At 54.7% G+C, this 23,251-nt stretch overlaps 1 protein-coding gene across 3 annotated transcripts; it reads right to left on the reverse strand.

Annotated features, from left to right (window-relative positions):
* Positions 1–282: 282 nt before the first annotated feature.
* ETNK2 (ethanolamine kinase 2) lies at positions 283–22,273 on the reverse strand. Of its 3 annotated transcripts, XM_047753169.1 has the most exons (8): positions 21,700–22,266; positions 19,746–20,005; positions 16,695–16,817; positions 10,564–10,706; positions 9,928–10,011; positions 7,038–7,183; positions 4,801–4,874; positions 283–1,424 (listed from the first exon to the last, which is right to left on the reverse strand). In XM_047753169.1, the coding sequence occupies exons 1-8, from the start codon at positions 21,955–21,957 to the stop codon at positions 1,352–1,354; spliced, it is 1,161 nt and encodes a 386-aa protein (XP_047609125.1). In that variant the 5' UTR covers positions 21,958–22,266; the 3' UTR covers positions 283–1,351. The 3 variants fall into 3 exon arrangements, with proteins under 3 accessions (XP_047609125.1, XP_047609127.1, XP_047609126.1); XM_047753171.1 differs by lacking the exons at positions 19,746–20,005; positions 21,700–22,266 and adding an exon at positions 17,718–17,797; XM_047753170.1 differs by lacking the exons at positions 283–1,424; positions 4,801–4,874; positions 7,038–7,183 and adding an exon at positions 8,324–9,175 and having other exon boundaries at positions 21,700–22,273.
* Positions 22,274–23,251: the final 978 nt, after the last annotated feature.

Below are 23,251 nucleotides of genomic sequence, written 5' to 3' on the forward strand. Positions count from 1 at the left end.
CTGTGTGCCAGGTACAGGGAGGGCCTGGTAGAAAATGTACCACCCAAGGAGACCCCAGAGGGGAGGGGCTGGATCCCCTCTCCACCCCTCACCTCAGGAGAACTCATTACACTGTTGGAGTCAAATCCTAACCACTGGCACTCACACAGAGCCTTGTGGTGCAGTGGGTTATGGATCTGGCGTTGCCACTCCAGTGGTGCAGGTTTGATCCCTGGCCCAGGAACTTCCACATGGCATGGGTGCGGCCACCCCCCCCCAAAAAAAAAAATAGATACAGAGTGGTCCATAAATGGTCAGTTTAATGCAGAAAACCATGATAATTTACAAATGAATCATTTTATAGGTCAGAGGCAGGAAAGCCCATGAGGCTGTGAGGGCAGAAGGGAGGTGGAGGCCATTGGGAGTCAGGGGTGGCAGCTCCTTCAGCACCTTCACAACCCATCCCACCCAGGCTCCCGCACACTGGGCAAGCCCCTGAGGTCCCTGGCCCCGGTCCCTGTCTCTGCTGTTTAACTCTCACGAGTTGTTTCCCAGCAGCGAGACCCTGGACCCACTTGAGGAGGGAAGGAGAGGGAGCAAGGCAGGAGGCTGCTGGCTACGTTCCCTCCAGCCAAGCCACAGCATGAAGCAGAGCCAGCCCTTGGTGGCCCAAGATGTCACTATTCCCTTCCCTCCCAGCAGGTGGCAGAGAGACAGAACCCAAGCCTGGAGGAGAGCACATGTCCTTGGGCTGAGGTTTGGGAAGGGGTTATTGGATTGGATCTGATTTGAAGAAACGCAGGGATCTCAGATGAGGTGGCTGCTGGGCGAGCCATCAAACCTAATTCTAGGACTTCCCTTACCCCAAATATCTACATCCATTTGTCAGAGCTGGCAGGATGCTGGTTTGAGTTCAGCACCTCCCACGTGGGGCGTGCAGGGGTAGACAGGCTGGAGGCTCAGGGCACTGGAGGTAGAATGGAGCCCTCCCACCTTCCCCCTTCCCCAGGCCAGCAAGGTCAAAGACACATCTAAGGCAGCCCAGATTCCAGCATGGCCCCGGGCTAGGAATGCTGGGCTTCCCAGGATGGGTGTGGTCAGAGTCCTGGCTGGCCGCAGGCCCTCCGCCACCCCCGACCCCAAGTCTGATAAGTGAAGACGATCCCCAGAGCTGGGTCCTGTCAACCCCTCCAAAGGAGAATGTGGTCACCAGCAGCATCCCAGGGGCTGGCAGCAGGGGCAGAGCCTTCTCCTGGGACACCCACCTGTCCCTTCTCCCATCTTGTCCAAGGGTGCAGACCCCAGAGCAGAACTGAGCCCTGGAGGATGGGTCTGGCCAGGCAGATGGGTAGGAGAGGGAGGGGGAAGCTGGTCACTTTGGCATCTCCAAGGCCGATACTTGAGGCTTCACCTTGAAATACTGGTTGAATCGGATCACTGCGTACCTGCCAGAAGACAGGAGGGTGAGAAGGGAAGCCACGTGGGCCCTGGTAGGGGCATTGACACCACAAGGAAGGTTCTTCACCAGCTCAGCCCATTGGGTCTGGGTAAATGGACCCCAGCCTAGGCTGGGGTGTTTGTTTTAAATTATTTCAACTATAGGAGTTCTCATTGTGGCGCAGCGGAAACGAATCCGACTAGGAACCATGAGGTTGAGGGTTCAATCCCTGGCCTCGATCAGTGGGTTAAGGATCTGATGTTGCCGTGAGCTGTGGTGTAGGTGGCAGACGAGGCTCGGATCTGGAATTGCTATGGCTGTGGCCGACAGCTACAGCTCCGATTAGACCCCTAGCCTGGGAACCTCCATATGCCGCTGGTACAGCCCTAAAATGACAAAAGACAAAAAAAAAATAATAATAATAAATAAAAATAATTTCAACTATAATTGCACTTTTCTTCTTAGATCAGACTGGAGCAACCCTTCCCCAAACATGTTTGTTGATTTTTTTTTTTTTTATCTTTTTAGGGCTGCACCCAGGGCATATGGAGGTTCCCAGGCCAGGGGTAGAATCAGAGCTACAGCTGCCGGCCTACATCACAGCCACTCAGGATCGGAGCTGCATTCGTGACCTACACCACAGTTCATGGCAACGCTGGATTCTTTTTTTTTTTTTTTTTTTTTGTCTTTTTGCTATTTCTTTGGGCTGCTCCCTCGGCATATGGAGGTTCCCAGGCTAGGGGTCAAATCGGAGCTGTAGCCAACGGCCTACGCCAGAGCCACAGCAACGCGGGATCCGAGCCGCGTCTGCGACCTACACCACAGCTCATGGCAACGCCAGATCCTTAACCCACTGAGCAAGGCCAGGGACCGAACCCGCCACCTCATGGTTCCTAGTCGGATTTGTTAACCACTGCGCCACGACGGGAACTCCACAACGCTGGATTCTTAACCCACTGAGCGATGCCAGGGATCAAACCAGAGTCCTCATGGATACTAGTCGGGTTCATTAACTGCTGAGCCACAAAGGGAACTCCCTGATTTTTTTTTTTTTTAAATAGTTCACCATGGTCCATACTGTCACATCACAACAGATCTCCAGGGCCTTTTCCTTCTGCAAAAGTGGAACTTTATCTCCATCACACAGCAACACCAGCCCCCAGCACCCACCCTTCTACTTTCTTCTCTAGGCATGCGACTACTTCAGTTACCTCATCTAAGTGGAATCATACGGTATTTGTCTTTTTTTGTGATTGGCTTATTTCACTTAGTGCAATGTCCTTCAAGGTTCATCTGTGTGGTAGCTTGTGACATATTTCTGTCCTTCCAAAGGCTGCTGCATAATATTCCCTGTATGCATACACCACCTTTTGTTTAACCATTCATCCATCAAGGAACCCTGGGTTGCTTCTACCTCTTGGCTATTGCGAGTAGTGCTGCTGTGAACGTGGTTGTGCAAATATCTGTTTGAGACCCTGCTTTCACCTCTTTGGGGTGTTTACTCGGCAGTGATGTTGCTGGATCACATAATAATTCCACTGCTAACTCTCTGAGGAAGCACAGAACTGTTTCCCACAGAAGTTACACCATTTCACATTCCCAACAGCAGTACACGGGGCTTCTCATTTCCCCACAGCCTCACTAACACTTGTTATTTCCTATTTAAAAATACCCGCCCCTCCCCTCCACCCCCAGAGTTCCCGTCATGGCTCAGTGGTTAATGAATCCAACTAGGAACCATGAGGTTGCAGGTTCAATCCCTAGCCTCGCTCAGTGGGTTAAGGATCGGGCACTGCCGTGAGCTGTGGTGTGGTGTAGGTCACAGACTCAACTTGGATCCCTAGTTGCTGTGGCCATGACATAGGCCGGTGGCTACAGCTCCGATTAGACCCCTAACCTGGGAATCTCCATGTGCCGCAGGGGCAGCCCTAGAAAAAGACAAAAAAAAATTTTTTTAAATAAAAATAAAAGTAACCATCCCCCCACCCCCCTCCCATCCCAAAAGAAGGAGTTCCTGTTGTGGCTCAGCAGTAAATGAACCTGACTAGCATCCATGAGGATGCAGGTTTGATCCCTGGCTTTGCTCAGTGGGTTAAGGATCCAGCGTTGCCATGAGCTGTGGTGTAGGTTGCAGATGCGGCTCAGATCCTGCATTGCTGTGGCTGTGGCACAGGCTGGGAGCTACAGCTCCGATTCGACCCCTAGCCTGGGAACCTCCATATGCTGTAGGTACAGCTATAAATAAAATAAAATAAAATAAAATAAAATAAAATAAAATAAAATAAAATAAAATAAATTTAAAAAGTAACCACCCTAACAGGTGTGATGATAGGTTTGCCTTGCATTCCTCTAATTCTGGGGAACACTTTGAAGCCAGCATAGTGATTCCTTTTTAGCGGAGCGCAGGTGGGGAGGGTAAAGACAAAGAGACTGGACTGGGATGGAAGACAAAATGATTCCTAGTCCTTTAGGGACATGTGTATCATGCACAACAGGGCTGCCTAAGTGGTCAATTTTCAAGTACAGTCTTGGTTATCAGTCCTAGGATGTCACTAGGGGGCTTCTGGAGGAGCAGGTGGGTCTGATACCCCAGGCGGGGAGGCTGGGAGGTAACAGCATTAAATCACTGTGTGACCTCAGCCAGTCAGCCCTCCCTCTGGGACTCTGTCCCCTCTGCTACTTTTTTTTTGTTTCTCTTTTTCTTTTTTTGCTTTTTAGGGCTACACCTGAGACATGTGGAGTTTCCCAGGCTAGGGGTAGAATCAGAGCTGCAGCTGCCAGCTTACACCACAGCCACAGCAATGCAGGATCTGAGCTGCATCGGCAACTTCTACCACAGCTCACAGCAGTGCCAGATCCTTAACCCACTGAGTGAGGCCAGGGATCGAACCTGCAACCTCATGGTTCCTAGTCCGATTCATTTACATTGCACCACAACAGGAATTCCTATTTTTTTTTTCCATTTATTTTCTTTTTACAGTCACACCTGTGGCATGTGGAGGTTCCCAGGTTAGGGGTGGAATCGGAGCTGTAGCTGCCGGCCTACACCACAGTCACATCAATGCCAGATCCAAACCACGTCTGTGACCTACACTACAGCCACAGCAATGCCAGATCTGAGCCATATCTTCGACCTACTAGGCAGGCAGCGGGGGCTTCTGACAGCATTCAGAGAGGGGCTCTGGGCACATGCGCTTCCCACGGCCTTCCTGGAGCACTGATCCCCTCGTGTGGGCTGGCTGGAATGGGGATGAGTTAGCAGAGCACAGGAATGGATCCTGGACATTCTCCTGGGGCTGTCCTTTGTTGCTGTCCTTTGTCCCTACATCCTGGCTCAAGGCTCTTCCTTCCCCACGCCTCCCCAACTCGCTCCCTGAACTCACCTGAGGAAATCGAAGTCGATGGTGGAGAACTGGCTCTGGATGAGGGCCCAGAGGGCCCATAAGAAGTGAGACGCCTGAAAACGGATCAGACAAGGTCAGTGTGGTGATCCCCCCAGACACACCTGTCACAGACCCCCAGACCTGGAGGGATACAGTCACCATCAGAGATATGTGGACACTGGCAAAGACAGGGTGGGGTCCTCCCGGCACAGGTGGGGGATATCGCAGAGGTCAAGTCACTGACGATATTTGGGGGCTCCACTCCTTCTAAAAAAAGGCAAGCAGAGTAGGCTCTACCCCTTCTGGGGCTTAAGCAGGATGGGGGCTTTCAACCTGCTCCCCAGCCTAAGCAGGACCCAAGCTCCATCCCTGGCCTCTTCCCTACCCAAGAGACTCTTTAAGGCCAAAGTATCCAGGATGAGAGGAATCCCTAAGCCAGAGCCTAGGCCTGGTGGCCAGTGCAGGGGCTGGCACCCCGTCTGTAGTGCCCTGGTCACATGGGCATCATAGGGCCAGTTGCTGGAAGACCCCTAAGCTGACCTCCTCCTCCCCTTCCCCGTCTCCTACCATGAGGAGCTCAGGTTAGAGAATGAGCGTAGACATGGGAGGAAGGTCTGAGCCAGGCACCGATCCCCGTGCCACAGGTCAGCTGCCTCCCCAGAGCCAGACAATCAGGGGGCCCAGGCTACCCTGGGCTCAAGAAGCCAGAGCACCATGGTTTCTGCTGTTCCTGGAAAAACAACTGTGGCACCACTGCATTCCCAGGCCAGGGGGCCCACTCCCGCAGCCCCACTCCCGCAGCCCTCCCATCCCACCCTAAGTCCTGCCCACTCTGGGGTTGACTCTATAGTTCCTCCCTCCATGCTATTCCTTTCCCATAACTTAAAGGGATGGAGATTAATTAGCAAGTGGGAATCATCACTACAGATTTAGTAAGAGGGACGTTCCCATTGTGGCTCAGTAGAAACGAACCAGACTCGTATCCATGAGGATGAGGGTTCGATCCCCAGCCCTTCTTGGTGGGTTAACTATCCAGCATTGCCATGAGCTGTGGTGTAGGTCACAAATGCAGCTCAGATCTGGTGTTGCTGTAAGCTGTGGCATAGGCAGGCAGCTGTAGCTCTGATTTGATCTCTAGCCTAGGAACTTCCATATGTTGCACCTATAGCCCTAAAAAAAAAAAAGAAAAAAAAAAGTTTAGCAAGAGGAAGGCATGGGTGGAACACTTAAGAGGAAGAACCTGATGAGAATCAGTTTTATACCAATATGGAAAATAGAATCCGCAATCCAAAAGTATAGGTAATTAAAGCTTTTATTTAATTCAGGGCAGCTGACTCATCTTCTTGCTTATGCATGGCTGACATTAGCAAGACTAGTCAGCAAGCCCCTGGGCACCCAGCAATGGAGACCTGGCATGTACCTTGGCTAAGCAGCACTCAAAATCTAGAACTGACAGCACAGTGATTTGAGAAGGAAGAGCCTGATGGGAAAGGCTTACATAGGGGTCTGAGACAGTGGAGGTAGTTAAAAAGGGGGATTAGAACTGACATTCTTGGAGTTCCCGCTGTGATGCAGCAGAAACAAATCCAACTAGGAACCATGAGGTTGTGGGTTTGATCCCTGGCCTTGCTCAGTGGATTAAGGATCTGGAATTGCCGTGAGCTATGGTGTAGGTTGCAGACATGGCTCGGATCTGGTGTGGCTGTGGCTGTGGCTATGGCGTAGGCCGGCAGTTGTAGCTCCAATTCAACCCCTAGCTTGGGAACCTCCATGTGCCATGGGTGTGGCTCTAAAAAGACAAAAGACAAAAAAAAAAAAAGAACTAACATTCTCTATCTCCTCTAGAGGCTTAAAAAAAGGGGGGGGGGTTGTTTAACTGCAGCATAAAAGGCCAAGGTTAGACACTAGAAAGGACTTATCTCAGTAAGAGATAGTAGGAAGCTGAGATCTCTTTGGAAGTCGTTCCCTGGTAAGGAGAGAACCTGGACTTGATGGAATGAGAGGAAAGCAGTGAACAGGGCATTTTACTATTAACCAGAGGCCCAAGATGTCTCTTTCCAGACGGCCCCTCTGGTTTGGGGCTCAAGAACATAACACGAGAGTCTCCAGGGCCTCACCCCTGACCCTGGCTGGGCTTCCTCCTCCCTGGGCTGTGGGGAGGTAGGAGCTGGGGGTAAGCCCTGAGTCCCTCCTCCTGGCTCCTCCTTCCCCTCCGCCTCCCAGTCACACACACTCACCAGGGCAAACTTGTTGACTTGCACGTAGAGCCTCTCCACCTCCCTGGGGGTCACAGCCATCCCCTTCTGTGCCTGCAGGTAGTAGCGCAGCCACTGCAGCTGGGTCTCCCGTGACGGGTACAGGCAGTAATCAACCTCATTCACACCTGATGGGGAGACATGCGGACAGAAGCTCCTGGGGAGTTGGGCCCCCATGGGGGGGGGTCTCTTCCAGCTCAGGAGGTGTTCCCTGATCCCCTCAAAACCACCATCTACTTTGCCCTGTGGGGCTGTGCCTAAGCATGGAGCTTCTCTGATCAAAAACTCTAATGCGTGAAGGGTCGACCCCCGTCCCAGCTGGGGGTGCTGGTTTCAGTGGGCTGAGCTAGAGGAGAGCACAGAGAGAGGCAGACTCACTGAGGGGCAAGGCCCAGTCCTGGAATTGACACAGACCCCCCAAGATAGCACCACTGGGTCCCTGAGCCCTACGTAAACCTGGGTACGGAGGAGATGCTGGGTCAAAACTCTGAATCGGGAGCCTAGTTGTCGGGCAAGCACTTTCCTCTCACTGGCCTAAATCTCATTTTTAAAGTTGGGGAGCTGGATATAATGCATCTCAAACACTGCTCCCTGGACGAGCATTGAGCTGGCTACCTAAGAACATCAGCTGGAAGGCCTGGCAATAATACAGATTCCTGTCCAACTCCTCCAATGATTCAGAAATGCAGTCAGGCCCAGAATCCCTGAGCTAGGTGGCCTTGACTCCTTCTAGGCCACCCTTCCCTGAATCCTCAAGCTGCCAGCCCAATATGCACCAGTCACATCCTGGGCAGAGACCCTGGCTTTAGAGCTGGGCTAGAGAAAAGCAGTTTATTTAGGACCGGGACTGAGCCACTTTCCCATCTCTTCCTCCCTCTTCTTTTTTTCCTATCCTTCCCAAGCTTCCTTTATATGCCCGGAGAAACACTGCCTTCTGGGCCCCTAAGGGTATGGCTGGGGAAGAAGCTCCTGGTGCAGATACAGACACTATGGCCCAGAGAGAAAAGAGCTGTTCAAGGTCACACAATAGTTAGAGGCTGGTTTTTTTTTTTTTTTTTTAAGTCTCTTTGTCTTTTCCAGGGCCACACTTGCGGCATATGGAGGTTCCCAGGCTGGGGGTCCAATCGGAGCCGTAGCCACCAGCCTACACCAGAGCCACAGCAACACCAGATCTGAGCCGCGTCTGCGACCTACACCATAGGTCACAGCAACGCCAGACCCGTAACCCGCTAAGGGAGGCCAGGGATCGAACCCGCAACCTCATGGTTCCTAGTTGGATTCGTTACCACTGAGCCACACAGGAACTCCAGAGGCTGGTTCTTAACTCCCAGCTCCCGGCGCCGGGTCCCCCTGCTCCCGAGGACCCTGGCGGTCCCTCTCTCCCCTCTAGCACCCTCTTCCTCCCCACATGCCAGGTTCCTGCTCTTTCATTCTCTACTTGGAAGCAGGATGCAATCTTCCCCCCTTGGAGAAATGTCCAGCTGGACTTTTTGCTCCATGAGGTGGGTAAGGAGGACTCAAAATGCTTAAAAAGTATCCCTTTTGGAAAGGCTGGCGGGTCTGGCAGCCGAGCAGTCATAGGTCCAGTGCCCTGCAGTGCCAGCCTCTGCTCCATGCCACCCCCCATGGCTCAGCTGCTCTGCCCAACTGAGGCCCCAGCCATCCCATGGGTTCCTCCATGCAGCTTGTGGCCACCCCCCGGGAGGCATCCCCTCAGGAGCCAGCAGTGCTTGACAGCCTTGGTCACCTGAGGTTCCAGAAGGGACGTGATTGGCCTGATGGGGGCTGGGGAGTGCCGGAGGCTGCGTCAGATGCCAGCAATCCAGTTGGCCTCACCTATCCTAAGCCATAGAGACTGGCCACATGGTGCCAAGCATCCCACACTGCCAGCCTGGGGATGTCCCTCCAGTCTGGGTCCATCCACCAGTGGCCTCTTTAGCCCTGTCGAATTGGTTAACGATTAAGCTCTCGAGCTGGAAAAACCTGCCCTGCTTCTTTTACACAGATGATTCTGTTGTACACACCTGCCTTTATGGAAGGACGGCCTAGGCTCAGCCAACCTCTTCCACGGCTGCTCTTCCTCTTCCATTCCCCGTTCAGCTGCGGGCAAGCTCCCCTGCCTGACATCAGCAGCAAACACCATCTGGGGGCTTAGTATGTGCCACACTGGTGTGTGTGTGCGTGTATTTCACATCAATACTATGAAGTGGGTACTATTAGCATTTCCTTTGTACAGAGGCACAGAGAAGGAAAGTAACTTGTCCCAAGGGTCATGCAGCTAGCAAGCAACAAAGCCAGGAGGGGAACCTGCGGAGTCCAATTGCAGACTACACACTTTTTTCTTTTCTTTTCTTTTTTGCCATTTCTCGGGCTGCTCCCGTGGCATATGGAGATTCCCAGGCTAGGGTTCCAATCGGAGCCGAAGCCACTGGCATACGCCAGAGCCACAGCAATGTGGGATCCGAGCCACGTCTGCAACCTACACCACAGCTCATGGCAATGCCAGATCCTCAACCCGCTGAGTAAGGCCAGGGATCGAACCTGCAACCTCATGGTTCCCCATCAGATTCGTCAATCACTGTGCCATGACAGGAACTCTTAACGTGTTCCATCAAGTTTAGTTTTCCCAATTTGTACCAAAGTGCCAGATAGGCTAGCAGGGGCTGTGTCTGTGCATCCGGCCTCCCCCATGAGACCTGGAGCTCTCGCAACGTAGGCTGTGCCCCTGCCCCCGAGCTGTGATATTTGGAGCACAGGGTGTCCAGCCTCCACTCCCCATCTACAGAAGCCCCTCTCTTCCTCCCCCTGGACCTGGCCCTCCATCCTGAGGAGGGTATCTTGGACAGAGGCCAAAGAGGAACGCCCCTCTCACCTGCAAACTCATTGAAATGGTTGCCAATGTCAAAAGCTTGGTAGTTGTAGCCGGCATATTCATAGTCAATGAATCGGACATGACCTGTGGGAGAGGAGAGGCAGGGAGGGTTGGCCCCAGATTTGGAAACGGGGCCTGGTCAAGCTTCCACAGACCTCAGGAACATGCCCACGGGCCCTCCCTGGCCTCGGCAGCAACCCAGCTTCTTGGTGGCAACCGTCTAAACTGCTTCCTTCCATCTGTCACCTGCCCTACTCCAGCCCCAGCTGTCCCTCTCACACTGCTGGGTCCTTGGCATGGCTAAGGACCAGAGAAAAAGCTCAGGGCTTCCTGAGGCGAAGCTCTCATCAGGAACACAGGATCTCTCCCTCTCTGTAAAGTGGCTCAGGGCAGCCGAGACATCCTTGTCGGGGAATGGCTCTGCAAATTGTGATTTTTGAGTTCTTTCTTGGCAAAGATTTTTCTAAGTAGGAATTTGTTTCTTTTTCATTTCTCTCCTACAAATTAACTTCTGACCTATACCGGAAGGTCTCACTTTGCTTGTCCAAGTACTGGCCTGAGGACCAGAACCCAGAAACCAGCTGGTCAAGCAGGCTGAGCCCTGCTGCTGCGTGGCCAGGGCCAGAGAAGCCGTACCTTTGGTGCTGTCATAGATGATATTCTTGCAGAGCAGGTCATTGTGACAAAACACCACAGGGGAGTCCAACTGGGACAGATGCTCCTTCAGCCAGGCCAGCTCCTGTTCCAACACCTCCACTTTAGGGACATCTGCAGAAAGGCTTGACAGTGGCAAGAAAGTTGGCCGGTAGAGGGAGGGCTGAGAGCAGACACACAGGTGCTTGGCCTCAAATGCCCTGGGCTCTGGCCCCATCACGAGTTCCACCTGCGGAAGGACCCTAGACAAATGGCTGACCTTTCAGACCCTCACTTCTGTCATCTGTAAAATGGCACTAAGGTTTTCCTGTCCTTCTGACTTCCTGTGGTTACTCTAAGAAGCTGATTAAAACATGGGCATAAAAGCATTTTGCAAAGCATAAAAGTCACTGACCCAACAGCATCCTGCTCCTTGGTGAGAGAGGGAAATAAGGACAGAGGCATAGGAGAGATTGGGGAAGGTGACAATGAGTGTTCAAACTCTATTATTCCAGACAGGAGACACGGGCGGCGGGGGTGGGGGTGGGTAGGATGTGAACAGACCTGCTCATAGGATGCTCAGAACAATTCCTAGGGGGAAGGTGTAGTTCTCTACAGTAAGATCCAGAAAAGCTCCTCCAGGGGAATAATCACTGATCTGGGGTGGGGGGAAGCGCTGGCGCCCTCTTGAGGAGGCAAAGGGTGGTCCTGGTATGTCTCCTGCTCTGGAGGCTGGCATCACACGTGGAAAGGACCAGAGATCATCTAGTCTAGCTTCTCACTGCACAGTGAGACCACTCAGACCCACACCAGAAAGCAAAAATACTGCTTCCTCGGCCCATTCCTACAAGGTCAAGGAGATGCCAGGGCTTTTCAATGCCAGAGCACTTGCTCTGCTGAGCTCCGATAACTCACTGCCCCCACCCCTTGAACTAGGAGGGTGTTTCCCTGCCCGCTGCCTGTGTGGGGCCACTTGAAGGCAGGAACAAAGACGCACAGAGGCCACCTGTCTCTCAGCCCCACCCCATCCCACGGCCCACAGCAGGCATTTCTGCAGAGAAAAGTACATGCTGAAGAATGAATGAAGAGGTCAATCAACGATGTTCTCGGAGGCCATGGGGAAGCTGGAAAGGGTATACTGTGCTCCGATGTTCTGAACTTTGGTCCCCAGGAAGCACACAGGTCTGTGTACACTGAAAAGCCAAACAGTTAGCAGAGCCCTGAAAACCTCAGAATCACCAATGGGTGGAGGGGAGGAGGCTAGGGTTTTTATCTCCAGGCATGTGACTCCTGTTTGCTTTCTTGTTCAGGGCACTGAGGGTGCGCATGCAGGAGGATGAGAACGAGAAATATCCCATTGTCCCTCACCCGCCTAGAAGCCAGAACACAGCGAAGTGTATTCAGTGACTGAGGCATCCCCATGTCCCCCTGGGAAAGGATGAGCAGCAGCCTCCCCTGCAGGCTTTGAGAAGGTCAAAGTCAAAGAGGATCGTAGGTCTCCACCCCCACGGGGAAACTGAGGCTCAGGGAAGGGCAGAGGCTTCCTCCAGCCTCCAGATGTGTCTTACACAGATGGATACACTACTTGCTCTCCTGAGGAGAGCAAGAATCCCAAAGCCTCCAAACTGTAGAGGGGGGGGCCTCAGTAGCCTCTGAGACTCTGCACAGGCCACTCTGAGTCTACAAGTCTGCTAGGGGTGGGATGGGGAAAGGCCTCTCCTCACTCTCACTGGAGTTTTTTATTTTTTAATTTTTTGTCTTTTCTAGGGCCGCTCCCACGGCATATGGAGGTTCCCAGGCTAGGGGTCCAGTCAGAGCTGTAGCCGCCAGCCTACACCAGAGCCACAGCAACACAGGATCTGAGCAGTGTCTGCAACCTACACCACAGTTCACGGCAATACCAGATCCTCAACCCACTGAGCAAGGCCAGGGATCGAATCCACAACCTCATGGTTCCTAGTTGGATTCGTTAACCACTAAGCCATGACGGGAACTCCCGAGTTTCTTATTTTCATTACTTTTTTTCTTTTTAGGGCCGTACCAGAGGCACATGGAGGTTCCTAGGCTAGGGGTTGAATCAGAGTTTCTGCCGTCAGCCTATGCCACAGCAACGCAGGATCCGAGCCACATCTGCGACCTACACCACAGCTCACGGCAACGCCAGATCCTTAACCCACTGAGCAAGGCCAGGGGTCGAACCCGCAACCTCATGATTCCTAGTCAGATTCATCTTTGCTGCACCATGATGGGAACTCCTTGATCCTGGCTTTTTTTTAATCTTTTTTTTTTTTTTTTTTTTTCCTTCTTGAGGGCCACACCCACGGCATATGGAGGTTCCCAGGCTAGGGGTCCGATGGAAGCTGTAGCTGCTGGCCTACTCCAGAGCCACAGCAACGCAGGATCCGAGCCACATCTGTGACCTACACCACAGCTCACGGCAACGCCGGATCCCTAACCCACTGAGGGAGGCCAGGGATCGAACCCACAATCTCATGGTTCCTAGTCGGATGTGTTAAGCCACGAAGGGAACTCCGATCTTGGCTTTTTAAAAGAAGCTGCCTTTAGTTCCCATTGTGGCTCAGCTGTTTAAGAACCTGACATAGTGTCCCTGAGAATGCCAGTTCGATCCCTGGCCTCGCTCTGGGATTGCCACACGTTGTGGCATAGGTTGCAGATGCGGCTCGGATCTGGTGTTGCTGTGGCTGTGGTATAGGCGTGCTGTTGCAGCTCCAATTCGCCCCCTTAGCCTGGGAACTTCCATATGCTGCAAGTGCTACTCTAAAAAGAAAAAAAAAAAAAAAAGCTACCTTTTCTTTTAAGATTTTTTTCCCCCCTTGGACTGAGACCATCCAAAGATAAGATTTAGGGGGCTACCTTTGGTGTGCCCAGGTCTCAGTTGGAAAAACATGTCTTTGACATCCAAGATGCTTGCTACCCAGGCCCTGACCTCTGTCTGACCCCTATACTACCCACCCCAAGGCCAGGCAGCTGGTTACCGTGGGAACAAACCAGGCCTTCTACCTTCCTGGGCAGCCTCCCTCGCTGCCCTGCTTTCCTCCCCTGAGCGCCTGGAACACTGCCAGCTTCGCTACCTTCGGCCTTGCCATCGCTCGACTCTCAAGGCTGTGGGGCTGGCAGAATAGTAACCACCACCGCATCTCAGAAACTTTCACAGCCCAGGAAGAAGAGCTCCTCCTACTCCTCTGTCCCTCAGAGGCAGCAGGAGGTGGGGGCAGGAGCTGGGGCTCTCCTCAGCGAAGTCTGGGGTTCCCCCTGAAGAAAGGACGGCTGCCTGGCAAGTGTCCATTCAGCTCTCGGGATCCGGGCAGAGGGAAGAGACCTTCTCTCCATGGCGGACTTACTTGCTCATCATCTTTGCCCTCAGGCCCGTCAACCCACCCGAATCTCTTCTTGATGCCCCTGAAGCCGTTATCACCCCCATATTCCACAGCCACCCTGGGCTCCTCCCTGCCCAGCCCAACCCTAAGGACTCCCAGATCTATTCCCACAAGGTCTGGAGTTCCTGTTGTGGCTCAGTGGTAACCTGACTAGTATCCATGAGGATGTGGATTCAATCCCTGGTCTCGCTCAGTGGGTTAAGGATCTGGCGTTGCCGTGAGCTGTGGTGTAGGTCGCAGGTGCGGCTTGGATCTAGCACTGCAGTGGCTGTGGTGTAGGCCAGCAGCTGCAGCTCCGATTTGACCCTTAGCCTGGGAACTTCTATATGACACGGGTGCGGCCCTAAAAGAATAAAATAATAAAAACTAAAATAAAAAATATTTCCACAAGGTCTGGCTGTTCTGGCTATTCTCCAGCTCCCCATGGGGCTGCCCCAGGGCAATGTCCCTCAGAACCTGCTTCCTTGATCCCCTGCCTCAGAGTCACTGGGGGAGCCGATCAAAAATGCAGATTCCCAGGGTGTAATGCCAGACCTCCCAATCGATGTCCAGGATTAGGCTCGGACTCTGCACCTAGTAAGCACCCCAGGATTAGGTCTGAAGCCTGCACCTAGTAAGCACCACCTCATGCTCAAATTTGGGAACCCTAGTCCTAGATGTGGCCCATTTAATGATGCTCCCCCAGCTGGCCTCCCATCTCCCAGACACATCTGTCCTTTACAATGTGGAAGGCTTTCCTCCTAAATTACATTCCTGCTTAGGGGACTGACCTGAGCCCTCGGCTCTGACACCTTCACAGTGACTGACTCTCCACTGCCTGCCAAATTAACCTTGGCTCCCTAAGCCAGCATTGGAGGCCCCTCATAATCTAGCACCCACTCACCCTTGCAGCACCATCTCCCGCCCTACCCCCAACCCCTCCTGAGGATCTGCTTCAGCCAGCCTCATCTACCCATTACCCACAGCAAGCCAGGCTCAAGCCGTCTCCTCCAGCCAGAGTGGCCTCCCTTCTCATCTCGGCCACACCACCTCTGCCAAGAAGACTTCCCCTGGTGCTGCCACCTTGGCATACATCACACACTCTGCCCAGGCAGGTCCCATTTATACGGATGGTTCCTAAGCTCCTTGAGGGCAGGGCTTATGTCACCTTCAAGTTTTTATTGTGTAAAATCCCAATCAATCAATGTTTGTGGAAGTAAGGATTGACTAAGTCAGAGTTAGGAGGCCAAGATGGGTTCCCAAGTGCTTCATCTCATCTGAGTGACTGATCATCACTGCCCTGCCTGTGGCAGGTTGGACAGTTTAGGGCAGGTGTCACCGCCCTCAAGAGGCCCAACTTAAGCCTTGTGACCAAACTTGATTTGCCCGAGGTCAAAGGTGTGATGAGAACAAAGGACAGTGGCTGGTTCTCCTTTAGGGAACACTCCCTTTCCAACAGGTCACCCCAAGGTTACACAGCACTACAGGTAAGAGACGCTGCAGGAACATGGGTCATGCCTGAGCACCAGGCCTGGACTCTAGTCCTTGAACTATCTCTGCTCAGTAACAACCTTGGGTAGGTCCCATCTCTCCTCTGGGCCTCAGTTTTTCCATCTGTCACATGAAAGTGGTAGGCCAGATGATCAGAGGGTCCTGCTCTCCACGTGCCATTCTCGCCCCAAAGAGGAAGGCAGTCCTTGTCCCCGAGAGAACATCTGACACAAAAAGTCTGAATATGGGCCATCCTAGACCAATAGTCCCATAGCAGTGCTTGGTAATGACCCAGAGGGAAGATCTAGGTAAAGTCATGTGTGTGTGCATGTGACAGAGAAACACGATCAGGGTGGTTAATTATTATCTTGTCATCTTAGGAGGGGAAGGAGATACCCTTCTCCCAAACCTCTTCTGTGCCCTGCTCCTATGAACAGCTGGAAAAGAGTGGTGTTCAATCCTGGTGGATTGACCATAGAGGGATCAGAGACTCGCTATGGCCTTTTTAGGGACAGGGGTGCCCCAGTCTTTTCTCATGTCACCATCCTTTTCTCAGCACTCAAAGATATGCTGGGGCGTCAGGTATCTGGAGGCTAGAAGGACTCAGGTTGCTGGGCAGAGAGGGTAAGGAGAGGTCCGGGGAACCAAGTCTTCCCTGGGGGAGGGCAATGTCAGGAAGGGTGGGGTGCGTCCCTCCCTGGCAAGAGCAGTGAGCAAGCTGTCACTGTGAACATGGTGGGGAGCAGGGGCCCCAGAGACACGTCGGCCCCAGAGGCCGCCCAGACAAGTAGCAGGAATCCTGAAGTCTCAAAGGTTTGTCAGCTGAAGCGCTGAGTTCTTCTGACTGATCTGAACTCAGCCCCACCCCGTTCTCAAGAGGGCCAGGCCCTTGCCTCTCCATGCGCAGAAGGCAGCTCAGGTAGAAAGGGTCCTAGGCTGGGAAACAGAAGCCCTACCTCTGACTACAGCCCTGTGACCGTGGGCAAAGCTTAGTCTCTGAGCTCAATACCCTTTAAGCAAAATGGAGAGCTCCTATTTCAACCCTGGTCCGTGCCACAACTAGACAACTCAGAAATAAGCACATAGGTACAGAACACAGATCCAAGTTCCCGAGGTGTCATCCACCAGCCCACCTCTGCTGGTTGACAGAGGTGAGCAATGAGGACTGAAGCCTAAACCTCCTGGCCAGGGTGGGCCGGTGAGGGGAGGCCATATTAAGGCAGCAGAGACAGTGGCAGCCTTGAACCCATTCACAGATCTTTGTACCTGGGGTTGATTTCATTCTTCACAAGGGTGAAATAATTGTGTATCTTGTGCCAGAGGATGGGCTTGGGCAGGCTGCCATTGGCGTGGATGGTGTGAATCTTTGCCATTTCTAAGGCGATGAGCCTACAGCAGAAAACAGGAAGAACAGAGTATGAGTGTGGGATAGGCCTTCTGCAGCTCAGCCCCACGATCATAAAGAAATGGCCCTTACAAGGTCCACTGGGGCCGAGGTTAGGACCATTACAAATCTGTTAGGAGTTCTCGGTCCTCCAGAAGGAAAGTCTCAGCAGAAGGCGTGAAAATAAAGCCTTCAGCCTAGCAGCTCCCCTTCCAGAACCAGAGCTGGGGCAGCTTGAGGAAGCAGAAGGGCAAAGCAGTGGACTAAGCAGGCCAATGACCCCGCCCCACTCCAAGGTTGTGTAATTACAGCAAGCCCTGAAGACACGGGGGTCACCTGGGGATGGGGAGAGTACCCTCCCCCAACACCTCCTGGACTCTGCCCCATGCCCTCAGAGGGCGGTGAATACATGGCCCCAAGGGATCAGGGGGTGGTGATGCCAGGCAGGGAAGAAATGCCTGTCTCTTATCAGTCTGGCCAAGGTGGGGAGGAAAGGCAAGCCAGCCCAGGGCAGCCCCTTCCTCTGCAGCAGGGAGTTGATGCTGGCGGCTGGGTGCCAAGGACGCAAAACAAACCAGCGTTCTATTTTCAAGTTCTCCTGTGGACATTATCCAAGGTCCCGGGAGAGAAGGAGGGGGCGGTGGCAGAGGAGAAAACAGAACCACGGAAGGTTGCTGGGAGAGGGCGGGGGTGGATGGTCGGAGAGGGAGGGCCTTGATAAGGACCCGGGCGTCTGAGGCCCTGTGGCCCGGCTGGGCTCTCCCAGTCCTCTGCCAGCTCTCCCTTCTGGAGCCCCACCCCCCAGCCAGCTGCCGCGCCTCCAGCATTCAAGCCTCCTTTGCCTCTGCCTGTTGCTCGAATAATAACCACTGGGAAAGACAACAAAGGCATTGGCTGTTTGAAACCTTGTTACGGAGCTGTTCCAGGGACACCCCCTCCCCTTGCCAGGTCCTGGGAAGGGGCTGGCCGTCACCCATCACAGCAGAGCGGGGCCGTCTGGGGCTCCTCCGGAAGCGCTGCCGAGACTCCCACCTCCTGAAGGGTGGAGGGGGCAGGGGGCGTGGCAGCAAGCGAGCAGGAGAGAGACCCAGACTGTGCTTTCAGAGGCTAAAAGGCCCTGGGGCACAAGGGAGCCCAGCAGGGTTTGGGCAAAACAGGGAAGCAGACCTGAGACCCAGAGCTTCCCTTCCCAAAGGAAGATTCGGAAAAGAGCCTGAACCGAGCGTTTTCTTGAATATCAATAGAGCTGTTGTCTGGAATAGCAATGAAAGTAATCTCGACACTCAGCATTTTTGTGCTGCAAAGTCTCCATGCTGAGGGTGGAAGGTGGGGTTCAGGGGAACATAGGGAGGTGCCTACTGAGGCCTCTTCCTCCTGCAGAGATCCACCTTCGTGCCAGAAGGATGATGGTCTCTGCTGGGAAAATCATCAAGGAAGGGTCTACCTCCTACACCTATCCCAATTTCTGGCTCTCCCCCAAATAAAAAGTTCTTCCTCTTATCAGACCTAAATCCATCTTCAATCTTCCTGACAATGGTAATTGGTTCTGTGAGAGGATGAATGACAGCATTAGCTTCACAGAGGTGGCAGGAGCCTGGGAGCAGTGAGGACCTGCCAACAGTGGAGCTTCTTTGCACAAGACTGAGGGAGAGGTGGGAGGGGTACTGTGGGAGAAGTCAGGACAGGGTCCCCCGCCCCCTGCTCTGACCTCGCATCCACAGCTGGGAGCATCTGGAGCTATCAGCTGGAGCCTGGGAAGACCCCTACCCACAGCTACAACATATAACTCCACAGGAATATCCCGGGGCCCAGCCAGCCCGAGACGCAGGATGGCTCAGGAGAGGAGGGATGGGGTGCTCTCACATTGCCTTCTTCTAAGTCCCCAGAGGCCCTGCTAGGGGCTCCCTGAAAATAGGGCCAGGTGCACCTGCTTGAGCTTAACTGGGGTGCAGGTGAGGGAGCAAAGAAATTTCTTGGTCCAGTCCCCCGGTGGGCTTTCCTGTTTTCCCCTTGGGATCTGGGAGGCCCCTTCCCCTTGGGAGAACAGGACAGATCCAAAGGGTCTCAGGCAGACACTGGTGCTGCTGTCCCCGGTGTCAGGGGTCACCGTCGGCTTGCCTGGAACCTCACTACAGTCTGAAAGCCCTGCACATACATGTGGCGTCACAGGGAGGGAGGGGGACCTGGCCAGACACCCCTGCTCAGCATGGTCAGAGGACACCACCATAGGGACTCTTTGTTGGATCTCCCCTTTCCAGACCCCACAGTGGCATCCACAGCGCTTAAAGGTTAAGTCCAATTCCTGGGTCCTACACATCCAGGCATTTAATGGGGGGTACTCCCTGGGGGCCCCACGGAGCCTTCTTGTGAGCCTCTGGAAGGAAGTCTCATCAGTCCCCCAAACCTGGACTTCTGCCTTGTCAGAAAGCCCAGAAGGAGCTCAGGCGAGGGGAGGGGTGGCATCTCCCTGGGCTGGTACAGCCACGCTCACCCTGGATAAGGCCCATTCTCCAGGCCTCCCTGAGCCCTGGGCAGTAGGGGAGGGGCAAGAAACCCGGAGCGCTCTGGGGATTTGGCTCAGATTTCACTTCAAGGCTCCAAGAGATGTTTCCAGGTCAGACATGGGGTGGGCCCGACGAATGAGGCATGGGCCAGGAAGCAGATCCCTCCTTTGGTCCCATGGTCACCAAAATTCTCACTTGCCTCCTCAAGGGCATGTCCTTTTAGCAGACCCTACTGCAGATCTACTGAAGCTATAGCTCCTCTCCACAGAGCCAGGCAGATAAACACACACACACTTTTCATGCAGGTTCAAGGAATTCACAGATCTTAAGACTCTCATTCATGGACTCCACCAAGGAAGTGGCCAAGGATTTTGACACCCAAGGACCACGGCATCATAGAGATGAATGGTACCTGGGCAGCCTCCTTACCTGAAGAGCCGGGGCTCACGGATATGCTCAGGCCCCAGGGCCATGCCCTGCATGTACTCGTAGCACAGCCCGTTCTGGAAGGTGCAGTAGAGTTTGGGGGCGCAGCCATGTGCCCGCAGCAGCTGGAAGTTCCTGACCTCATTCTCTCGGTCCACCAGCAGCTCCGTCCGCTCCCCGTACACCCGGACCAGCACACAGTCCCGCATGTCCTCGTCCACGTAGCAGGCCACCAGCTTGTTGGTGATGCCATCAGTGAAGCGCTGGCATGGGGGAGAGGGCAGCGCAGGGATATGTGGGCCAAGGACTTTGCTCTTGCCCTGCAGCACCCCAACTCCAGCATGGGGTGCTCATCTGAACCCTCAGCACGGTCACACAGAACCCCCATCCTTAGCCCCTTCACTTAAGAGCTCAGCACTGCTCCTAATGCTCCACCCTGTCCCAACGCTTGAGGTAGACCAGAAAGCTCAAGACAAAAAATGGCAGCCTGGGCAAAGCCAGGCCCACTTCTCCTGGGCCTTCCTTTACTGGATAGGATTTGGCAGTGGAGGGGTTTTCACACCACTTGGTGGGCAGAAACCCCCTCCCCATCTTCACTCTCCTATCGGACCCTGAAAGAAACCTCCGTGGGCCAGAATGTGGCAGAGGAGGGCCGGGAGTAGCCCAGGATGGATACAGCCTGACCCAACTAGCCTCTCACTGCCTGCCAGGCAGAGGGCTCCTTGCTGTGTCTCTTGCCCCACCCAGCAGCAGGGGCACAGGAGGGGACTGAGGTGGGCACCCACCCCAGGGCTTTGATGGTCAGAGTTCCTTAGGGCCAGAAGAGATAGTAGATCCTGGGCTGGGAGAGCTGGCTCTCTGGGTAGGGTGAGAAGGAGAAATGAGCCAAGGAATTTACAGAGCACAGTGTGACAGAGCTGTAAGGTGCCTTAGAGGACATCTGAACCAATAAAAGGGGAAACTGAGGCCCAGAGAGAGGAGGGACTGGAAGACAGCATGTTAGGCCAGTGCTGGAATTAACGTCGGTCCTGCTTAATGCCCTGACAGTTTTACACCAAAGCGGTCTTTTATTTTGAAACGTTACCCACCCTCCCCTCCTCTAAGAGGGGTCTGTCAGCCTCCACACTTGGTTCTGACCCTTGCCTTTCCCCACCCAGAAAGGCCCACCAGCATGGAGCTCCTCCCACTCCAGCAGAAGCTGCAGGTGCCCATTCCCGGCTGCTTCCTCCACAGGCAGCTCCTAGAGAGGATGGGGCAGATGAAGGCTCTTTAGAAAGGAGGCAGTTCATCTAGGGAGTCAGCCTGAGGCTCCTCAAGGGGAGGCTCTGTTCACGTCTATGTCCCTGAGAATGTGCCCAGCAGAACAGGGAGGTGCCTTGTAACGGGGGAGTGGTGTTGCTGAGCCAGAACCACCCCCCCACCCCCTCTACCACCGCCAAGCGCCAGGCTGGGGGCTAGCCCGGAATTTCACAGGGTGGCTCCTGGGACCAGGAGAAGCAGCTCAGAGCCTGGAGGCTTGGTTCCCACCATAGGGTGGAGAAGATGCAGCGATGTGTGTCAGAGTGTCGGGGGGATGCCCTTAAAAGTTCCTGCCTCCGCAGGTTTCAGAGCCAGCTGGGAACACGCTTCTGGGCAGCGAGGGGCACCAGCACGCAGCGACAGGGGGTGGGTCCCGCACGCGCAAGGTGCTGACAGTGGGCAGGTGGACCTCCGGAGTGCCTGAGAGCCCCAAGAGGAGAGAGCTGTGTGGAGGGCCGAGGAAGGTAGGAGCCTAGCTTTGCTTAGGGACCAAAATAGATAAAGAAACACACACACAAACCACCATTTCACCCCTCTCCTGAGCAGCAGTCGCGCACCCCTGGGACCGACACCCGGAAGGATGCAGGGACAGAGGTCCACGCATCCCCATACCAGCCCCGGCGGGGCCCCATCCCGGGCCTCGCGCCCACTCGGCTACCTTGGTCCGAACTTGCTCGGGCTTCCAATGCGGTCGCAGCTCCCGGATGAGGCGCAGGGCGCCGGGGAGGATGTCGTTGTGGTCCACGGATATGCCAAAGCATGGGACGGCGGCCGCCCTCGGGGGGCCCGGCGGCTCCCGGCAGCCCGCGCCGGCCGCCGCCTTCTCCTCCATGCCCCATGAGCACTGTGGGCAAGGCGCCTGCCTCCTCAGGTAAAAGGGCGAGCACGGCAGGGGAGCCGAAGGGGGCACAGCCATTCCCTGCAGCCCCACCCCCTCGGAGCCGCCGCGCGGACGCTAGCCCCCGCGGGGGGGCCCAGCGCGGGAGTGGGAGTGGTAGAGGAGGGGCCAGGGGAACTCCATGACTCGGGAGCCAGCGGCCCGCTTCAATCGCCGCCCTGCAGCCAGGCGCCCCAAGCCGACCCGGGAACGCCAGGGCCAGCCGCGATTGTGACATCACGGGCGGCGGGTCGCAGGAACGCCCCCTCCCCGCCCCGGGCGGAGGGCCGCGGGGGTGAGCCTCCCGCCACAGAGGGCAGCCGCGGCCGCCGCTACCTGGAGCGTTGGGCGGGGTGACGCCCCCGGGGAGGCCGTGACGTAGGGGGCGTGGCCGGGGGCGTGGCCGGCGCGGCCCGCCCCCCCCACCTGGGTCTCTGGGCTGCCCAGCAGTCCTGGCCTCACCCGCGGGCTTCTGAGCGGGGGAGGTGGCCGCCCCCCTTCCACCTCTTCTGGGTCAGCTCCCCCTGGGTAGCCTGGGGCAGGGCCTGGGGAAGGCTCTTCTTGCACGCCTACTCCTTCCTGGAGTGTGGCCACTGGCTGCTCCCAAGAGGTCAGTTTGGGCTGGACTACCTGTGCCCCAGCTTCCTGCCCCCAATCGCCAGAATCCTGGAAGAGGTTCTGTGGGAGCGGCCCCTGCTGCATCTGGAAAGCCTTTTCCGACGGAGAGGGGACGTTGGGGGAAGCATTTTGGGGTGGGTGTGCCAATGGTGACCTCACCAGCCACCAGCTCGCATAGGAGAGCTCTCACTGCACCTGTTTCCTATTTCATGTTATCTCTCTGACCTATTCAGAACCCCTTAACCACAAGGCCCCAGTTCTGCCCAGCGGAACTTCTGTGATGATGGAAATGTGCTATAACTATGCTGTCCACAAGCCGCATGTGACTATCCAGCACTTGAAATGTGGCTAATGTGACATTTGATTTAATTTTACACTTAATGTAAATAGTCATATATGGTTGTCGTATTGAACAGGGTAGGAGATGATGGGGGGGGGTTCTGCCTACTTAAGGTCATGGAACCCTAGGATGTTGAGCTGGAAAGGATGCTGACTCCAACCATTCCTTTCTGCAGTGAGGAAATAAAGCCAAGCAGGCAAACAAAACTCAGAGAATTATGCTCTCGGCTCTGCACAGGATGCTGTGGATGAGAGAACGATGCCCTAGAGGTGCTCTGGGGCCCCGTATAATCCCTAGAGTCTGTGATCCTAGATGTATGAGGTTTGATGGGACCTGGGTTATCAGTCAAAAGAGGGGTGAGCAGCTATGTGATGA

Source organism: Phacochoerus africanus, chromosome 11 (genome assembly GCF_016906955.1).
Source record: "Phacochoerus africanus isolate WHEZ1 chromosome 11, ROS_Pafr_v1, whole genome shotgun sequence".
Classification (NCBI taxonomy): domain Eukaryota; kingdom Metazoa; phylum Chordata; class Mammalia; order Artiodactyla; family Suidae; genus Phacochoerus; species Phacochoerus africanus.